The sequence below is a fragment of the Oncorhynchus clarkii genome, unplaced genomic scaffold (assembly GCF_045791955.1).
Source record: "Oncorhynchus clarkii lewisi isolate Uvic-CL-2024 unplaced genomic scaffold, UVic_Ocla_1.0 unplaced_contig_3032_pilon_pilon, whole genome shotgun sequence".
Classification (NCBI taxonomy): domain Eukaryota; kingdom Metazoa; phylum Chordata; class Actinopteri; order Salmoniformes; family Salmonidae; genus Oncorhynchus; species Oncorhynchus clarkii.
In genome coordinates this window covers 27,527-49,526 of record NW_027260865.1, presented here as the reverse complement: position 1 = coordinate 49,526, position 22,000 = coordinate 27,527, and the positions used below count along the sequence as shown (strand labels likewise).

The following is a 22,000-nucleotide window of genomic DNA, read 5'->3' as shown; positions in this document are numbered from 1 at the left end:
TCTGGGTCTATACTGCTCCTACATGATGTAACAATAACCATCTGGGTCTATACTGCTCCTACATGATGTAACAATAACCATCTGGGTCTATACTGCTCCTACATGATGTAACAATAACCATCTGGGTCTATACTGCTCCTACATGATGTAACAATAACCATCTGGGTCTATACTGCTCCTACATGGTGTAATAACCATCTGGGTCTATACTGCTCCTACATGATGTAATAATAACCATCTGGGTCTATACTGCTCCTACATGATGTAATAACCATCTGGGTCTATACTGCTCCTACATGATGTAATAATAACCATCTGGGTCTATACTGCTCCTACATGATGTAATAACCATCTGGGTCTATACTGCTCCTCCATGATGTAATAACCATCTGGGTCTATACTGCTCCTACATGATGTAATAATAACCATCTGGGTCTATACTGCTCCTACATGATGTAACAATAACCAGCTGGGTCTATACTGCTCCTACATGATGTAATAATAACCATCTGGGTCTATACTGCTCCTACATGATGTAATAACCATCTGGGTCTATACTGCTCCTACATGATGTAACAATAACCAGCTGGGTCTATACTGCTCCTACATGATGTAACAATAACCAGCTGGGTCTATGCTGCTCCTACATGATGTAATAATAACCAGCTGGGTCTATACTGCTCCTACATGATGTAATAACCATCTGGGTCTATACTGCTCCTACATGATGTAACAATAACCAGCTGGGTCTATACTGCTCCTACATGATGTAACAATAACCAGCTGGGTCTATACTGCTCCTCCATGATGTAATAACCATCTGGGTCTATACTTCTCCTACATGATGGAACACTAACCAGCTGGGTCTATACTGCTCCTACATGATGTAATAACCATCTGGGTCTATACTGCTCCTACATGATGTAATAACCATCTGGGTCTATACTGCTCCTACATGATGTAACAACCATCTGGGTCTATACTGCTCCTACATGATGTAACAACCATCTGGGTCTATACTGCTCCTACATGATGTAACAACCATCTGGGTCTATACTGCTCCTACATGATGTAACAACCATCTGGGTCTATACTGCTCCTACATGATGTAACAACCATCTGGGTCTATACTGCTCCTACATGATGTAATAACCATCTGGGTCTATACTGCTCCTACATGATGTAATAACCATCTGGGTCTATACTGCTCCTACATGATGTAATAACCATCTGGGTCTATACTGCTCCTACATGATGTAACAACCATCTGGGTCTATACTGCTCCTACATGGTGTAACAATAACCATCTGGGTCTATACTGCTCCTACATGATGTAACAATAACCAGCTGGGTCTATACTGCTCCTACATGATGTAACAATAACCATCTGGGTCTATACTGCTCCTACATGATGTAACAATAACCAGCTGGGTCTATACTGCTCCTACATGATGTACCAATAACCAGCTGGGTCTATACTGCTCCTACATGATGTATCAATAACCATCTGGGTCTATACTGCTCCTACATGATGTAATAACCATCTGGGTCTATACTGCTCCTCCATGATGTAATAATAACCAGCTGGGTCTATACTGCTCCTACATGATGTAATAATAACCATCTGGGTCTATACTGCTCCTACATGATGTAATAACCATCTGGGTCTATACTGCTCCTACATGATGTAATAACCATCTGGGTCTATCCTGCTGTAACAACCATCTGGGTCTATACTGCTCCTACATGGTGTAACAATAACCATCTGGGTCTATACTGCTCCTACATGATGTAACAATAACCAGCTGGGTCTATACTGCTCCTACATAATGTAACAATAACCATCTGGGTCTATACTGCTCCTACGTGATGTAACAATAACCAGCTGGGTCTATACTGCTCCTACATGATGTACCAATAACCAGCTGGGTCTATACTGCTCCTACATGATGTAACAATAACCAGCTGGGTCTATACTGCTCCCACATGGTGTACCAATAACCAGCTGGGTCTATACTGCTCCTACATGATGTACCAATAACCAGCTGGGTCTATACTGCTCCTACATGATGTACCAATAACCATCTGGGTCTATACTGCTCCTACATGATGTAACAATAACCATCTGGGTCTATACTGCTCCTACATGATGTAACAATAACCATCTGGGTCTATACTGCTCCTACATGATGTAACAATAACCATCTGGGTCTATACTGCTCCTACATGATGTAACAATAACCATCTGGGTCTATACTGCTCCTACATGATGTAACAATAACCATCTGGGTCTATACTGCTCCTACATGGTGTAATAACCATCTGGGTCTATACTGCTCCTACATGATGTAATAATAACCATCTGGGTCTATACTGCTCCTACATGATGTAATAACCATCTGGGTCTATACTGCTCCTACATGATGTAATAATAACCATCTGGGTCTATACTGCTCCTACATGATGTAATAACCATCTGGGTCTATACTGCTCCTCCATGATGTAATAACCAGCTGGGTCTATACTGCTCCTACATGATGTAATAATAACCATCTGGGTCTATACTGCTCCTACATGATGTAATAACCATCTGGGTCTATACTGCTCCTACATGATGTAATAACCATCTGGGTCTATACTGCTCCTACATGATGTAACAATAACCAGCTGGGTCTATACTGCTCCTACATGATGTAATAATAACCATCTGGGTCTATACTGCTCCTACATGATGTAATAACCATCTGGGTCTATACTGCTCCTACATGATGTAACAATAACCAGCTGGGTCTATACTGCTCCTACATGATGTAACAATAACCAGCTGGGTCTATGCTGCTCCTACATGATGTAATAATAACCAGCTGGGTCTATACTGCTCCTACATGATGTAATAACCATCTGGGTCTATACTGCTCCTACATGATGTAACAATAACCAGCTGGGTCTATACTGCTCCTCCATGATGTAATAACCATCTGGGTCTATACTGCTCCTACATGATGGAACAATAACCAGCTGGGTCTATACTGCTCCTACATGATGTAATAACCATCTGGGTCTATACTGCTCCTACATGATGTAATAACCATCTGGGTCTATACTGCTCCTACATGATGTAACAACCATCTGGGTCTATACTGCTCCTACATGATGTAACAACCATCTGGGTCTATACTGCTCCTACATGATGTAACAACCATCTGGGTCTATACTGCTCCTACATGATGTAATAACCATCTGGGTCTATACTGCTCCTACATGATGTAATAACCATCTGGGTCTATACTGCTCCTACATGATGTAACAACCATCTGGGTCTATACTGCTCCTACATGATGTAACAACCATCTGGGTCTATACTGCTCCTACATGATGTAATAACCATCTGGGTCTATACTGCTCCTCCAAAACCATTAAATAGATGTAGATGTATAATGAATGTCCACTAATGACTAACACAGTTAAACAAATATCCATTTAGACTTTTATTCAGATAAATAAATAATAATAATAATAATAAATGTTGCAAAGTCATTACATTTTCAGCTTGATGTCTGCTACACAAATTAACTCAATGAAATGGAACTCATTTCGAGAGTTTTCAAGGTTAAAATCAAGAAACGCATTTTATTCATCTGGAAAATATCCAAATCTTACAATAAACAAGTGTTTATTTAAAAGTGTTTATACATGAAGACAATCAATCAAAACTCATAATAAAACATAACACATAAAACACATAAAACATGTCTTGAGAAGAAAAACAACAAATGTAGGCATATTTTTGAGTAAGCTTTCATACATACAAACCAAAAAACACATTCTTAGTAAAAAAATATAAAATATACAGTTGAAGTCAGAAGTTTACATACACCTCAGCCAAATACATTAAACTCAGTTTTTCCACAATTCCTGACATTTAATCCTAGTAAAAATCCCCTGTCTGAGGTCAGTTAGGATCAGCACTTTATTGTTAGAATGTGAAATGTCAGAATAATAGTAGAGAGAATGATTTACTTCAGCTTTTATTTCATTCATATTTCATTCATCACATTCCAAGTGGGTCAGAAGATTACATACACTCAATTAGTATTTGGTAGCATTGCCTTCAAATTGGATAAGCGGCCTTTCAGGTTATGTCGATATAGGACTTGTTTTACTGTGGATATGGATACTTTTGTACCTGTTTCTCCAGCATCTCCACAATGTCCTTTGGTGTTGTTCTGGGATTGATTTGCACTTTTCACACCAAAGTACGTTCATCTCTAGGAGACGGAACGCGTCTCCTTCCTGAGCGGTATGATGGCTGCGTGGTTCCATGGTGTTTATACTTGCGTAATATTGTTTGTGCAGATGAATGTGGTACCTTCAGGCGTTAGGAAATTGCTCCCAATGATGAACCAGACTCGTGGAGGTCTACAATGTTTTTTTCTGAGATCTTGGCTGATTTATTTAGATTTTCCCATGATGTCAAGCAAAAAGGCACTGAGTTTGAAGGTAGGCCTAGTTTGTTAACAAGATATTTGTGGAGTGGTTGAAAAACGAGTTTTAATGATTCCAACCTAAGTGTATGTAAACTTCTGACTTCAACTGTATACAGTATCAGTCAAAAATGTTGACACACCTACTCATTCAAGGGTTTTTCTTTATGTTTTACTATTTTCTACATTGTAGAATAATAGTAAAGACATCAAAACTATGAAATAACACATATGGAATCATGTAGTAACCAAAAAAGTGTTAAACAAATCAAAATATATGATATATTTGAGATTCTTCAAAGTAGCCACCCTTTGCCTTGATGACAGATTTGCACACTCTTGGCATTCTCTCAACCAGCTTTTCCCCTCATCGATCTACACACACAAAAAAATATATTACATTTACAAAAATATTCAGACCCTTTACTCAGTACTTTGTTGAAGTACCTTTGGCAGCAATTACAGCCTTGAGTCTTCTTGGGTGTGACGCTACAAGTTTGGCACACCTGTACTTGGGGAGTTTCTCCTATTCTTCACTGCAGATCCTTTCAAGCTCTGCCAGTAAAAATAAAGAAAATCCTTGAATGAGTAGGTGTGTCCAAACGTTTGACTGGTTCTGTATGTCAACACACAGCCTCTCTATTCTCTCATGTGATTGCAGGTCCTCTTACTGGGAAAATGTCTTTCCACAATGAGAACATTGGAGAGGCTTCTATCCTGTGTGTGTTCCTTCATGCCTTTTCAGGTTCACTAACTGGGTAAAACTCTTTCCACACAGGGAGCAGTGGAAAGGCTTCTCTCCTGTGTGTATTCTCTCGTGCATTTTCAAGTTCCCTGAGCAGGCAAAACTTTTTCCACACTGGGAACATTGGAAAGGCTTATCTCCTGTGTGTGTCCGCTCATGTGATTTCAGGTCCCCTTGCTGGGTAAAGCTCTTTCCACAGTCTAAGCAGTGGTAGGGCTTCTCCCCTGTGTGTGTTCTCAAATGCCTATTCAGGTTCCCTAACCGGGTAAAACTCTTTCCACACTGAGAACATTGGAAATGCCTCTCTGATAAGTGTGTTTTCTCATGTGATTTCAGGTCACGTGATGAGAAAAATATATTTCCACACTGGGAGCATTGATATGGCTTCTCTCCAGTGTGTGTTCTTTCATGCCTTTTCAGGTTCACTAACTGGGTAAAACGCTTACCACACAAGGAGCAGTAGAAAGGCTTCTCTCCTGTGTGTGTTCCTTCATGCCTTTTCAGATTCACTAACTGGGTAAAACTCTTTCCACATTTGGAGCATTGGAAAGGCTTCTCCCCTGTGTGTGTCAACTCATGCTTCTTCAGTGTCACTAAATAGGTAAACCTTTTTCCACACAGGGAGCAGTGGAAAGGCTTCTCTCCTGTGTGTATTCTCTCGTGCGTTTTCAAGTTCCCTAACCAGGTAAAACTCTTTCCACACAGGGAGCAGTGGAAAGGCTTCTCCCCTGTGTGTGTTCTCAAATGCATATTCAGATTCCCTGACCGGCTAAAACTCTTTCCACACTGAGAGCATTGGAATGGCCTCTCTCCTAAGTGTGTTCTCTCATGTGATTTAAGGACCCCTGATGAGTAAAAGAAAGAATCGCACTGGGAGCATTGATGTGGCATCTCTCCAGTGTGTTTTCTTGCATGCACTTTAAGATGGCCTGAGTGTCTAAAACTCTTTCCACACTGGGAGCAGTAGAAAGGGTTCTCTCCTGTGTGTGTTTGCTGATGTTCTTTCAGGTGCCCTAACCTGATAAATCTCTTTCCACACTGGGAGCAGTAGAAAGGGTTCTCTCCTGTGTGTGTTTGCTGATGTTCTTTCAGGTGCCCTAACCTGATAAATCTCTTTCCACACTGGGAGCAGTCATGTGGTCTTACTGGTTTGGATGTCTTTGGGGCTGCTTCTTCTGAAGGACTCTTTCCGCTGTGAGAGTCTGGTCTCTCTTCTGTCAAAGACAAACATAGTATTTGGTTAAAATGAGACCTGAATGAAACCTCCACATGATAAAACTGTCTTCCTATGAGGTTTAATCTAGACTAGATCCCTCAATAAAAGAGCAGAGTGGCTGTAGTGCTTTGTTGGCAAATAAAAACACTATTACATTTAAGGTGGGTTTCACCAACATGGGTTAACTCAAACAGGGTTAAATCAAGGTTTTAATATGTAATCTTCTTGCACCAAACTTAAAACCTAGATTTGAAGTAATCCTAGATATATGTAATCCTGCTAGACTAACTTTAATTTGGAATTTTAATCCAAGATCAAATGTAATCTTGTTGCTCCATTGTTTTAAAAGTTTCATTTAGACTGCTACAGATTGAAGAAGTTTAAAGGAATCAAATGTCCATGCATGTGCTTTATTTTAGGTGCGATACACAATGTTAGCTCCTGTGGCTTATCCGTGAATGTACAATTCAACTAGCCAGCTAACTCATTAACATTTTTTTTTAATCATTAGCCCGAAGTGAAAGCTCACTTTGCTAGCTATCTAGTAAGCTAGCAATGACCCATGCTGGTTTGTTTCCAAAGAAAAATAATTAGAACATGTTGCTATGGTGAATCCATTGACACGTGTCACTAACCATAGTTTAGTTGATTTAACCTTACATGAACTAATCCAGGGTGAAAATTAAGTGGTGCAACACATCTCTGATTAATAATAAATCTAGATTTACAAAGGTTAGATTAGGTTGCTCTGGATAATAGCATCTGCTAAAATGTAAAAATGTATATGAGGAGACTTTGTACAGTCGGCTAAAAACAGTGGCGAGTAGACAGACCTATGGTATTTTTTCCTCCAACCCACGTAGGCCTACCTAGCGAAATGATCTCACATTAGCCCCTTTTCAGCATTGTCTTTAAAACACACCTGAGTCCATTTCCACAGCCCAGCGGAAAACTAATTAGCATAAAAAAAAATCCCCATAAAAATGTGTTTAAACTAGATACTGTATCTTAATGGTGTTTAATCAGGATGGCTCCTGACAAAACATGAAAGGCTAAATTGATTTATTGACCACATCAAATTGGCTAGCTAGCTAGCTAATAACAGATCATGTCAATATGTAATAACAGTTTACGTCAATGTGGCTAGTTAACAAGCTAATAACAGATCACGTCAGTATGGCTAGTTAGCTAGCTAACTTTCAGGGGATAAACTAGATGGCTATATTTGCTTGCCATCTATAGTGGTGATGACAGTTGGTCTGACTGACAACTTTACCAGAAGGAGGACTTGCCGATGTCAAACTCTTTCCAAAAGCCTAATCTCTGATGAAGCAAGCTAAACGACACGTGGTTTGCTTAGCTAATGGTTCTGGCTGCCCTCGCGTATCTGAAAATACATGATCCATCGATGTTTACTGACCATGGAAAGCATGCAGTTCCTTGCTGTATAACTCTGATAGAGATACATGTGGAATAATCAGAAATGTGAAAGTTATGACTATGAGCTTAAAAGAGGATGATGATATGTAAACCAAATAGTTTCAAACATTTATTTAACAATCCCCTGAAAACGGCACGTAGACGTCAAGGGTTTTAGTGGAGCTGAGGTCTCCTTACCCCCCAGCAGCCAAATGGAACGATCAGCACCGTATTGTCACGTTTTATTTATTAACAACCTATTAAATTACCAGAGAGGCTATTTCATAAACCCTCAAAGCTCCAGATTTCTATTGAATCAGTCCGTCTTACCTTATAGGCCTGACTCAAATATTAGGGACCTAATTAACACCATAGAGATTTCAATCAGATCAGTCCGTCTTACCTTATAGGCCTGACTCAAATATTAGGGACCTAATAACACCATAGAGATTTTAAAAACAAATAATATAGAGCTTCAAATCATGTTTGTTTAAAAAAAAAAAAAAATGTTCTCATGGGATGTTAAGTTTTGAGAGCGAACAAAGAACTACAAAAATAGATATTCAGAGATGTTTTGGCTTAAATGGGAAAAAATATATCCAAAATAGGAGCATTAAATCCATTGTTAACGTTTTGTGAATGGCCCCTAGCCCTGGATCATGATTCAGTTCCATTACATTACACATAAGAGTAATTTGATCATGACTCAGTTTCATTACATTACACATAAGAGTCATTTGATTATGACTCAGTTCCATTACATTACACATAAGAGTCATTTGATCATGACTCAGTTCCATTACATTAACAGAGCATGTCCTTGGACTGTAAGGAGTAACAGACTGCTTTAGTTCATTATTGGGCTAGGTTGCCCCCAGTCTTTCTAGCTTTAACAATTCCTACAGAATATAATTATTAAAGTGTATAACTTCAGTAGAATACCCTTCTAAAACCACACAACTGCAGACTTTATTCCTTTGTTTTTAAGACAATACTCACTGGTGTTAATCAGATCTCCAGTCTCCTCCACTTCAACCTCCCCCTCCACCCTGAAAGCTTCTTCCTCATCTTTCACTGTTACATCATCTTCTTTTTTCAATGTGATATCTTTCTCCTCCTCTTCTTCTTTCAATGTGATAGCTTTCTCCTCCTCTTCTTCTTTCAATGTGATAGCTTTCTCCTCCTCTTCTTCTTTCAATGTGATAGCTTTCTCCTCCTCTTCTTCTTTTAATGTGATAGCTTTCTCCTCCTCTTCTTCTTTCAATGTGATATCTTTCTCCTCCTCTTCTTTCAATGTGATATCTTTCTCCTCTTCATCTTTCATTCCAAAAGCTTCTTTCTCCTCTTCATTCACTGTGATAGCCTTCTCCTCTTCTTCTTTCAATGTGATATCTTTCTCTTCATTCAATGTGATATCTTTCTCTTCATTCAATGTGATATCTCTCTCTTCATTCAATGTGATATCTTTCTCTTCTTTTAATGTGAAATCTTTCTCTTCATTCAATGTGATAGCCTTCTCGTCTTCTTCTTTCAATGTGATATATTTCTCCTCTTCTTCTGTCATTCCAAAAGCTTCTTTATCTTCTTCTTTGACTGTGACAGTCATCTCCTCCTCTTCCTCTTTCACGACAATGTTCAGTCCCAGAGCTTCTTTCTCCGACCAGCAGACCTCTTCTTTAGCAAGGGGGAAGTAGCTTTTTGAGCTCATGGTCTGGGATGTTAGCTAGCTAATAAGCATTACTGAAAGGGAACGGGGGATACCTAGTCAGTTGTACAACTGAATGACTTCAACTGAAATGTGTCTTCCGCATTTAATCGACATCCACGTCTTTTGCGCCCGGGGAACAGTGGGTTAACTGTCTTGCTCAGGGGCAGAACTGCGATTAGCCTATAGTGCTAGTGCTATCTTAACCAGAGTTGACTAACAACGTCAATATGAAATGAATCAACGTTATACGCAGACAGTGTGTTTAAAACGCTGAGGTTAAATACCTATATAATGGTCCAAAGAGCTCCAATGTTTTGGTTTTATGTTTGCTAGTAAGCTACGGAGGTGGTTGAATCAGTAGCCATGTTTAAAAAAGTAAGCACCCGGTCCACTAGATTATACGTCACGCAAGAAGCATCACTTGAAATACACCCATCGCCATCTGCTGACTGGAGTGAGTAACGCAGTTTAGGAAAAATATTCACTACATTGTTTATTCTGGCAAATAATGTCATAAGAAGTCATTTCAAAACAACCAGATGACATGTGTTCTCTTACTTTTTACAGATATGCTTTCCTCTATGCAGATTAGACCTGAAAGGGATTCAACAAAGCAAGAACAATTAGATATTTAGCTAACTTGCCTAATTATTATGGAGGGGATGGGGGGGGGGGGGGGGACTGGAGTTACTTACTAAGATACACTGGAGTTACTTACCAAATATACACTGGAGTTACTTACCAAATATACACTGGACTTACTTACCAAGATACACTGGAGTTACTTACCTAGACACACTGGAGTTACTTACCAAGACACACTGGAGTTACTTACCAAGACACACTGGAGTTACTTACCAAGACACACTGGAGTTACTTACCAAGATACACTGGAGTTACTTACCAAGACACACTGGAGTTACTTACCAAGATACACTGGAGTTACTTACCAAATATACACTGGACTTACTTACCAAGATACACTGGAGTTACTTACCAAGACACACTGGAGTTACTTACCAAGACAACATTGAATGTTCCTGAGTGGCCTAGTTATAGTTTTGAAAATCTATGGCAAGACTTGACAGAGCTTGAATAATAAAAAATATATATATAATGTGCAAATATTGTACAATCCAGGTTTGCAAAGCTCTTAGAGACTTACCCAGAATAACTCACAGGTGTAATCGCTGCCAAAGGTGATTCTGTCATTTATTGATTGAGGGGGTTGAATACTTATCTAATCAAGACATTTATTGATTGAGGGGGTTGAATACTTATCTAATCAAGACATTTATTGATTGAGGGGGTTGAATACTTATCTAATCAAGACATTTATTGATTGAGGGGGTTTAATACTTATCTAATCAAGACATTTATTGATTGAGGGGGTTGAATACTTATCTAATCAAGACATTTATTGATTGAGGGGGTTGAATACTTATCTAATCAAGACATTTATTGATTGAGGGGGTTGAATACTTATCTAATCAAGACATTTATTGATTGAGGGGGTTGAATACTTATCTAATCAAGACATTTATTGATTGAGGGGGTTGAATACTTATCTAATCAAGACATTTATTTTTTTCTCTTCCACTTTGACATTACAGAGTATTTCGTTGAAAACTAAAAAGACAATTAAATAAATGTTTATCCCACTTTGTAACACAACAAAATGTGGAAAAAGTCTAGGGGTGTGAATACTTGCTGAAGACACTGCATGTGATATGCAAAATCTCTTTCCACACTCTTCCCTGGTGATATTTCAGGGTAAATATTTTTGGGGAGAAAGATATATTTCTCTGCTGTGTGGATTCTTTCAAGGCTTATCTCCTGTGTGTGTCATCTCATGTGTTTTCAGGCTCCATAACTCCATAATAAAATGATTTCTCTGGGAACATTGGAAAGTCTTCTCTCCTGTGTTTATTCTCTTATGTGATTTCAGGCCCCCTAATGGTTAAACTCTTTTCACACTGGGAGTGGTGGTTTCGTCTAGCTGGTTTGGATGTCTCTGGCTGGGGTTTCACTGAGTCTAGTCTTTCTCCTGCCAAAGACAAACAGTGTTTGTTTAGACAGAAAGACCTGAATGGAAACTCTACATGATCCGTCCCGTAAATGTTTGCATTTTATGTGTTTTCTGAGTGAGGGGGATGCTGTAAATAAAGAGGCATGCTGTAAATCAAGAGGCATGCTGTAAATTAAGAGGCATGCTGTAAATTAAGAGGCATGCTGTAAATCAAGAGGCTTGCTGTAAATCAAGAGGCTTGCTGTAAATCAAGAGGCATGCTGTAAATCAAGAGGCTTGCTGTAAATCAAGAGGCTTGCTGTAAATCAAGAGGCATGCTGTAAATCATGAGGCATGCTGTAAATCAAGAGGCATGCTGTAAATCAAGAGGCATGCTGTAAATCAAGAGGCATGCTGTAAATCAAGAGGCATGCTGTAAATCAAAGCCCTCACACTGTAAGACCCTCTTTTATATATTAGCTGGTCATGTTGGCAATAGAATAAGTTGTCAATATTGGCCCACCTTATTACGATTTCATAATGGAATTTTTGTTGGGATTCCGTAAACAACAGATACTGTGTGTTTGTGGGGACGTAGGGCTGTGTTCCAAACAGAAAACTACAACCTTTCAGTTCCTCAATGGCACAACTAGGAGAGCTCCAAAAAGCTCAATTTCATAGTTGAAGGCTCTTTCCTTGAGTCATAAAAGAGCAATGGAATCACTTAGGAACTGTGCACAGTTTAGAGAACTGTGTGGCCACTTGGAGACAACAGGTAGACCTCTCAATCAAACGCTTACAGTCTATTTTTTATTTATTTAACGTTGCACCTACCCCGAAAATGTTCATGAATATTCTTATGCTACTGACTGGTATCCACAGTATTTCAGAGGTTGTTATTGACAAACGCTGCAAAAACTACAGTAAATGTAAAAGGCACACGAAATCACCAGTGTGGAGTCCTCACCTCTCTAATGTTAGGATTCAGTCTTATGTCAGGGGAAGTGTGGAGTCCTCACCTCTCTAATGTTAGGATTCAGTCTTGTGTCAGGGGAAGTGTTGAGTCCTCACCTCTCTAATGTTAGGATTCAGTCTTATGTCAGGGGAAGTGTGGAGTCCTCACCTCTCTAATGTTAGGATTCAGTCTTGTGTCAGGGGCAGTGTTGAGTCGTCACCTCTCTAATGTTAGGATTCAGTCTTGTGTCAGGGGCAGTGTTGAGTCGTCACCTCTCTAATGTTAGGATTCAGTCTTGTGTCAGGGGAAGCGTTGAGTCCTCACCTCTCTAATGTTAGGATTCAGTCTTGTGTCAGGGGCAGTGTTGAGTCGTCACCTCTCTAATGTTAGGATTCAGTCTTGTGTCAGGGGCAGTGTTGAGTCGTCACCTCTAATGCTTGGATTCAGTCTTGTGTCAGGGGCAGTGTTGAGTCCTCACCTCTCTAATGTTAGGATTCAGTCTTATGTCAGGGGAGGTGTGGAGTCCTCACCTCTCTAATGCTTGGATTCAGTCTTGTGTCAGGGGCAGTGTTGAGTCGTCACCTCTAATGCTTGGATTCAGTCTTGTGTCAGGGGCAGTGTTGAGTCCTCACCTCTCTAATGTTAGGATTCAGTCTTATGTCAGGGGAGGTGTGGAGTCCTCACCTCTAATGCTTGGATTCAGTCTTGTGTCAGGGGCAGTGTTGAGTCCTCACCTCTAATGCTTGGATTCAGTCTTGTGTCAGGGGCAGTGTTGAGTCCTCACCTCTCTAATGTTAGGATTCAGTCGTGTCAGGGGCAGTGTTGAGTCGTCACCTCTAATGCTTGGATTCAGTCTTGTGTCAGGGGAAGTGTTGAGTCCTCACCTCTCTAATGTTAGGATTCAGTCTTGTGTCAGGGGCAGTGTTGAGTCCTCACCTCTCTAATGTTAGGATTCAGTATTGTGTCAGGGGCAGTGTGGAGTCCTCACCTCTCTAATGTTAGGATTCAGTCTTGTGTCAGGGGCAGTGTTGAGTCGTCACCTCTAATGCTTGGATTCAGTCTTGTGTCAGGGGAAGTGTTGAGTCCTTACCTCTCTAATGTTAGGATTCAGTCTTGTGTCAGGGGAAGTGTTGAGTCCTCACCTCTCTAATGTTAGGATTCAGTCTTGTGTCAGGGGCAGTGTTGAGTCGTCACCTCTAATGTTAGGATTCAGTCTTGTGTCAGGGGAAGTGTTGAGTCGTCACCTCTAATGTTAGGATTCAGTCTTGTGTCAGGGGCAGTGTTGAGTCGTCACCTCTAATGTTAGGATTCAGTCTTGTGTCAGGGGAAGTGTTGAGTCCTCACCTCTAATGTTAGGATTCAGTCTTGTGTCAGGGGAGGTGTGGAGTCCTCACCTCTAATGCTTGGATTCAGTCTTGTGTCAGGGGCAGTGTTGAGTCGTCACCTCTAATGTTTGGATTCAGTCTTGTGTCAGGGGAAGTGTTGAGTCCTCACCTCTAATGTTAGGATTCAGTCTTGTGTCAGGGGAAGTGTTGAGTTCTCACCTCTCTAATGTTAGGATTCAGTCTTGTGTCAGGGGCAGTGTTGAGTCGTCACCTCTAATGCTTGGATTCAGTCTTGTGTCAGGTGAAGTGTTGAGTCCTCACCTCTAATGTTAGGATTCAGTCTTGTGTCAGGGGAAGTGTTGAGTTCTCACCTCTCTAATGTTAGGATTCAGTCTTGTGTCAGGGGCAGTGTTGAGTCGTCACCTCTAATGTTTGGATTCAGTCTTGTGTCAGGGGAAGCGTTGAGTCCTTACCTTTGGTCTGATCATTTCCCAATGCTCTCCAAATTGTTATCTTTAAATTGCTACCATGGTCATGTGCTTTTTATATTTCTTCTGTTAGAAACATTGACATCTTGGCCCAATCCACACAGGACCATTTGCACCAGTCTAAAGGGTTGACCCAACTTTGTATTTTTCCCCAGAACAATCACATGACGCTATTTCATCTGGTTTATTTGTTTTAATCAATTTGATGTAAAAGTATGATGTCAAAAATGCCTATCTTCTCCCTTGGATTGAACTGTAGCCTCGTTGCATTACCTAGAGTACTAACCTGTGGTCCACGGTGGTACTGCAGGTGATCAACTCGTGTTTTATTCTTAAGATTTTTTTTTTACCAGTTGGGAGTGTACATAACATTAAGGACACCTTCCAAACTACATATTCTCTATCTCTTATACCTTATCTACCCCACTATCTATCTCCATCTCCTCTACTTCCATCTCTTCTACCCCATCATCTATCTCCCTCTCCTCTACCCCATCTATCTATCTCCACCTCCTATATCCCCTCGATCTATCTCCATCTCCTATATCTAGCTACATCTCCTATATCTCCAATCTCCTATATCTATCTCCATCTCATATCTCCTCCATCTATCTCCATTCCACCATCTATCTCCATCTCCTCTATTCCACCATCTATCTCCATCGCCTATATTCCACCATCTCCTCTATCTCGTGTCATAGTATACCCCTCTGTAGGGCTCCAGGAATGACACACACAGATACACACTGAGTGTGAGTTTAAAATGGGCAATTTAATCACAGAACATCTACATTCTTTCTGACATACTCCATATTCAGGTCATGTGTTGAAATAAAAAAACACATTTATTTTTGAGTCTGATTTTTATAATTTGACTTCATATCTCTTTCCACACTGGGAGCATTGATAACGTTTCTCTCAGGTGTGGACTTACATGCTCTTTCAGTTGCTTTAACCATGTAAGTTTAAATGCACAGTGGGAGCAGTGGTAAAGCTTCTCTTCAGAGTGTATTATTCAGGCTCCCTAACCAGATAAAACTCTTGCAACACTGGGAGCGGTGATGAGGCTCATCCTGTGTGTGTCCTCTCATGTCTTTTCAGGTCCCCTAACCGGGTATAACTCTTTACACACTGAGAGCATTGGAAAAGCTTCTCTCCTGAGTGTGTCCTCTTGTGTGATTTTAGGCACCATGATGAGGAAAATCTCATTTCACACTGGGAGCAGTGGTAAGGCTTCTCCCCTGTATGTATTCTCTCGTGTCTTTTCATGCTCCCAAACTCTGTAAAACTCTTTTCACACTGGGAACATTGGAAAGGTTTTTCACCTTTGTGTGTCCTCTCATGCCTTTTTAGGTTCACTAGCTGGGTAAATATCTTTTCACAGTATGAGCAGTGGTAGGGCTTCTCCCCTGTGTGTGTTCTCAAATGCCTTTTCAGGTTCCCTAACTGGATAAAACTCTTTCCACACTGGGAACATCGGTAGGGCCTCTCTGCAGTGTGTGTTCTTTTATGCTTTAGCAGGTCTCCTGATGAGAAAAAAGTATTTTCACAGTGGGAACAGTGGTAAGGTTTCTCTCTTGTGTGCGATCTCTCGTGTATTTTCAGGCTCCCTAATTGGGTAAAACTTTTATCACACTGGGAACATTGGAAAGGCTTTTCTCCGGTGTGTATTCTTTCATGTTCTTTTAGGTAACATAACCACTTAAAACTCTTTACACAGTGGGGACACTGGTGTGGTCTCACTGGTTTGGGCGTCTCTAGGGCTTGTTCCCTTGAAGTACTCTTCCTGCTGTCAGAGTGAGAGTGTGGTCTCTCTCCTGCAAAAGACAAACAGTGTATTTAGGTAAATACTAAACGGGGACCTGAATAACACCTGCACATGATAAAACTGTCTTCCTCTGAGGTTTAATCCAGAATAGATCCCTCAATAACCTGAGGTCAGCATTTTAGGTTGTTTAATCCAAATCAAAATTATAATTGGTTGTCTTGATTCTGTCCTCTTCCTCATTTGAAAATAAACTGAAAGTCAAGATTTCAACTAAATGTCACGAAATCAGACATTAGTTGTAATAATAAAGGACATAAAATGTGGAGAGATTTCAATCAGAACAGTCTGACATTTTAGTCATTTAGCTCTTCTTTTCACAAGAGCCATTAGATTGACTTGCCCCCCTATACCTTATAGCTGAAATATTAAGGACCTAATTAAAGGACTACGTGTCTCCCTATACCTTATAGCTGAAATATTAAGGACTTAATTAAGGACTGTGTCTCCCTACACCTTATAGCTGAAATATTAAGGACCTAATTAAGGACTGTGTCTCCCTATACCTTATAGCTGAAATATTAAGGACCTAATTAAGGACTACGTGTCTCCCTATACCTTATAGCTGAAATATTAAGGACCTAATTAAGGACTACGTGTCTCCCTATACCTTATAGCTGAAATATTAAGGACCTAATCAAGGACTACGTCTCCCTATACCTTATAGCTGAAATATTAAGGACCTAATCAAGGACTACGTGTCTCCCTTATAGCTGAAATATTAAGGACCTAATGAAGGAATGACTATGTGTCTCCCTATACCTTATAGCTGAAATATTAAGGACCTAATGAAGGAATGACTAAGTGTCTCCCTATACCTTATAGCTGAAATATTAAGGACCTAATGAAGGACTGTGTGTCTCCCTATACCGTATAGCTGAAATATTAAGGACCTATCACAGGACTACGTGTCTCCCTATACCTTATAGCTGAAATATTAAGGACCTAATTAAGGACTGTGTCTCCCTTATAGCTGAAATATTAAGGACCTAATGAAGGACTGTGTGTCTCCCTATACCTTATAGCTGAAATATTAAGGACCTAATTAAGGACTGTGTCTCCCTATACCTTATAGCTGAAATATTAAGGACCTAATTAGGGACTGTGTCTCCCTTATAGCTGAAATATTAAGGACCTAATGAAGGACTGTGTGTCTCCCTATACCTTATAGCTGAAATATTAAGGACCTAATTAAGGACTGTGTCTCCCTATACCTTATAGCTGAAATATTAAGGACCTAATTAAGGACTGTGTCTCCCTATACCTTATAGCTGAAATATTAAGGACCTAATTAAGGACTGTGTCTCCCTATACCTTATAGCTGAAATATTAAGGACCTATCACAGGACTACGTGTCTCCCTATACCTTATAGCTGAAATATTAAGGTCCTAATTAAGGACTGTGTCTCCCTATACCTTATAGCTGAAATATTAAGGACCTAATTAAGGACTACGTGTCTCCCTATACCTTATAGCTGAAATATGAAGGACCTAATTAAGGACTACGTGTCTCCCTATACCTTATAGCTGAAATATTAAGGACTATGTGTCTCCCTATACCTTATAGCTGAAATATTAAGGACCTAATTAAGGACTGTGTCTCCCTATACCTTATAGCTGAAATATTAAGGACCTAATCAAGGACTACATGTCTCCCTATACCTTATAGCTGAAATATTAAGGACCTAATCAAGGACTACGTGTCTCCCTTATAGCTGAAATATTAAGGACCTAATGAAGGAATGACTATGTGTCTCCCTATACCTTATAGCTGAAATATTAAGGACCTAATGAAGGAATGACTAAGTGTCTCCCTATACCTTATAGCTGAAATATTAAGGACCTAATGAAGGACTGTGTGTCTCCCTATACCTTATAGCTGAAATATTAAGGACCTATCACAGGACTACGTGTCTCCCTATACCTTATAGCTGAAATATTAAGGACCTAATTAAGGACTACATGTCTCCCTTATAGCTGAAATATTAAGGACCTAATGAAGGACTACGTGTCTCCCTATACCTTATAGCTGAAATATTAAGGACCTATCACAGGACTACGTGTCTCCCTATACCTTATAGCTGAAATATTAAGGACCTAATTAAGGACTGTGTCTCCCTTATAGCTGAAATATTAAGGACCTAATGAAGGACTGTGTGTCTCCCTATACCTTATAGCTGAAATATTAAGGACATAATGAAGGACTATGTGTCTCCCTATACCTTATAGCTGAAATATTAAGGACCTAATTAAGGACTATGTGTCTCCCTATACCTTATAGCTGAAATATTAAGGACCTAATTAAGGACTGTGTCTCCCTATACCTTATAGCTGAAATATTAAGGACCTAATTAAGGACTGTGTCTCCCTATACCTTATAGCTGAAATATTAAGGACTATGTGTCTCCCTATACCTTATAGCTGAAATATTAAGGACCTAATTAAGGACTGTGTCTCCCTATACCTTATAGCTGAAATATTAAGGACCTAATTAAGGACTACGTGTCTCCCTATACCTTATAGCTGAAATATTAAGGACCTATCACAGGACTAGGCGTCTCCCTATACCTTATAGCTGAAATATTAAGGACCTATCACAGGACTAGGTGTCTCCCTATACCTTATAGCTGAAATATTAAGGACTACGTGCCTCCCTATACCTTATAGCTGAAATATTAAGGACCTAATTAAGGACTAAGTGTCTCTCTATACCTTATAGCTGAAATATTAAGGACCTAATTAAGGACTAAGTGTCTCTCTATACCTTATAGCTGAAATATTAAGGACCTAATTAAGGACTTAGTGTCTCCCTATACCTTATAGCTGAAATATTAAGGACCTAATTAAGGACTACGTGTCTCCCTATACCTTATAGTATAACTAATAGGGATCCCTAATAAACCCCAGGAAGAGTAGCTGTTGCCTTGGCAGGAACTAATGGGGATCCCTAATAAAAACCCAGGAAGAGTAGCTGTTGCCTTGGCAGGAACTAATGGGGATCCCTAATAAACCGCAGGAAGAGTAGCCGCTGCCTTGGCAGGAACTAATGGGGATCCATAATAAACCCCAGGAAGAGTAGCCGCTGCCTGGGCAGGAACTAATGGGGATCCATAATATATCCCAGGAAGAGTAGCTGTTGCCTTGGCAGGAACTAATAGGGATCCCTAATAAACCCGAGGAAGAGTAGCCGCTGCCTTGGCAGGAACTAATGGGGATCCATAATAAACCCCAGGAAGAGTAGCTGCTGCCTTGGCAGGAACTAATGGGGATCCCTAATAAACCCCAGGAAGAGTAGCCGCTGCCTTGGCAGGAACTAATGGGGATCCCTAATAAACCCCAGGAAGAGTAGCCGCTGCCTTGGCAGGAACTAATGGGGATCCATAATATATCCCAGGAAGAGCAGCCACTGCCTTGGCAGGAACTAATGGGGATCCATAATAAACCCCAGGAAGAGTAGCCGCTGCCTGGGCAGGAACTAATGGGGATCCCTAAAAAACTCCAGGAAGAGTAGCCGCTGCCTTGGCAGGAACTAATGGGGATCCCTAATAAACCCCAGGGAGAGTAGCTGCTGCCTTGGCAGGAACTAATGGGGATCCCTAATAAACCCCAGGAAGAGTAGCCGCTGCCTTGGCAGGAACTAATGGGGATCCCTAATAAACCCCAGGAAGAGTAGCCGCTGCCTTGGCAGGAACTAATGGGGATCCCTAATAAACCCCAGGAAGAGTAGCCGCTGCCTTGGCAGGAACTAATGGGGATCCATAATAAACCCCAGGAAGAGTAGCTGCTGCCTGGGCAGGAACTAATGGGGATCCCTAATAAACCCCAGGAAGAGTAGCCGCTGCCTTGGCAGGAACTAATGGGGATCCCTAATAAACCCCAGGGAGAGTAGCTGCTGCCTTGGCAGGAACTAATGGGGATCCCTAATAAACCCCAGGAAGAGTAGCCGCTGCCTTGGCAGGAACTAATGGGGATCCCTAATAAACCCCAGGAAGAGTAGCCGCTGCCTTGGCAGGAACTAATGGGGATCCATAATAAAGCCCAGGAAGAGTAGCCTCTGCCTGGGCAGCAGCTAATGGGGATCCATAATAAACCCCAGGAAGAGTAGCCTCTGCCTGGGCAGCAGCTAATGGGGATCCATAATAAACCCCAGGAAGAGTAGCCTCTGCCTGGGCAGCAGCTAATGGGGATCCATAATAAACCCCAGGAAGAGTAGCCTCTGCCTGGGCAGCAGCTAATGGGGATCCATAATAAACCCCAGGAAGAGTAGCCTCTGCCTGGGCAGCAGCTAATGGGGATCCATAATAAACCCCAGGAAGAGTAGCCTCTGCCTGGGCAGCAGCTAATGGGGATCCATAATAAACCCCAGGAAGAGTAGCCTCTGCCTGGGCAGCAGCTAATCGGGATCCATAATAAACCCCAGGAAGAGTAGCCTCTGCCTGGGCAGCAGCTAATGGGGATCCCTAATAAACCCCAGGAAGAGTAGCCTCTGCCTGGGCAGCAGCTAATGGGGATCCATAATAAACCCCAGGAAGAGTAGCCGCTGCCTGGGCAGCAGCTAATGGGGATCCCCAATGAAATAAAAATACATAACAGCACTTACAGTAGACCGGGGCATCTCTGGCAGGGCAGACATTTTTCGAACTGACTTGTTGGAAAGGTGCCATCCTATGACGGTGCCATGTTGAAAGTCACTGAGCTCTTCAATAAGGCCATTCTACTCCCAACGTTTGTCTATGGAGATTGCATGGCGGTGTGCTCGATTTTATACACCTGTCAGCAACAGGTGTGGCTGAAATAGCTGAATCCACTAATTTGAAGGGGTGTCCACATACTTTTGTATATGATAGTATATTATTAAACATACTTTACAAACATGGGTGTTTTGGAGATCTGGGTGTTTTGTGCGCATCTGCAGGACAAAAATAAGCTATACTTACTGGTGTTAATCAGATCTTTTTCAGTCTCCTCCTCCTCTTTCACTCCCAAAACGTCTTCCTCCTCTTTTATTGAGATAGCCTCCTCTTCCACGCTAGAAGGTTCTTCCTCTTCTTTCACTATAACATCCTCCTCCTCTTCCTTTTTTATTCTGAAATCTTCTACCCACTCCTCTTCCACTGTGACAGCCTCTATCCCCTCTTCCACTCCAAATGTAACATGATCTTCCTCCTTTATCGTTCTGGAAGCTTCTTCCTCTCCTTTTACTGTAATATCCTCCTCTTTCACGACAATGTTCAGCCCCAGAGCTTCTCTCTCCGCCCAGCAGACATCATCTTCTTTAGCAGGGGAGGAATAGTTTAGTGAGCTCATGGTTGGGGTTGTTAGCTAGTTTGCATTAGCGACTAGCTTAGTGCTAGGCTGAGTAAAAATGTCAACAAATTGAACAAGCAAATTACTTTTAAGTTAACTGGTATATACGTTAACAGGATTGTGTTTAAAAAGAACTTCAATGTTTCGGTTTTATGTTGGCTAGCAAGCTGCCGAAGGGGTTGAATCGGTAGCTTTGTTGTTGTTGTTGTTGAAGATGTGTCCCGTCCACTAGATTATACGTCACCCAAGAAGCGCCACCTGAAAGACTCACATCGCCTGCTGCTGACCAGTGGGTAACGGAGTTTAGAAACAAACGAAAACAATGCCATAAAAATGTACAGACAATATTTCTAGACTTAGATCTGAATATGAGTATGTACATTATAAACTAGAATAGTAATTGTTAAAAAAAACCTAGCTAAGCCAATGTTATAATATAATATATAATCTCAATTGGCTTCCATGAGAGTGCAGCACTAATTACATAGGTCCATTATCTTCAACACTTACTGTTGTGAAG

The 22,000-nt window shown here is 40.8% G+C and overlaps 1 protein-coding gene across 1 annotated transcript; it reads right to left on the bottom strand.

The window, feature by feature from the left end:
- Nucleotides 1-5,196: 5,196 nt before the first annotated feature.
- On the bottom strand, nucleotides 5,197-21,715 carry LOC139401969 (zinc finger protein 271-like). Its single transcript, XM_071145998.1, has 5 exons — nucleotides 21,111-21,715; nucleotides 15,429-16,165; nucleotides 8,864-9,575; nucleotides 6,144-6,443; nucleotides 5,197-6,059 (listed from the first exon to the last, which is right to left on the bottom strand). Exons 1-5 carry the CDS (start codon nucleotides 21,478-21,480, stop codon nucleotides 5,197-5,199), a joined length of 2,982 nt encoding a protein of 993 aa, XP_071002099.1. The 5' UTR covers nucleotides 21,481-21,715.
- Between the last annotated feature and the right edge of the window lie 285 nt (nucleotides 21,716-22,000).

What these genes read in the sequence shown, in the direction of transcription:
- LOC139401969 (XM_071145998.1), bottom strand. Translation starts at nt 21,480, where the DNA reads ATGAGCTCACTAAACTATTCCTCCCCTGCTAAAGAAGATGATGTCTGC. An exon ending in AAAAGATCTGATTAACACCA is followed by an intron (nt 16,166 to 21,110) that starts GTAAGTATAGCT and finishes TGTCTTTTGCAG; the next exon opens with GAGAGAGACCACACTCTCAC. An exon ending in TGAAAAGACATGAGAGGACA is followed by an intron (nt 9,576 to 15,428) that starts CACACAGGATGA and finishes CTAACATCCCAG; the next exon opens with ACCATGAGCTCAAAAAGCTA.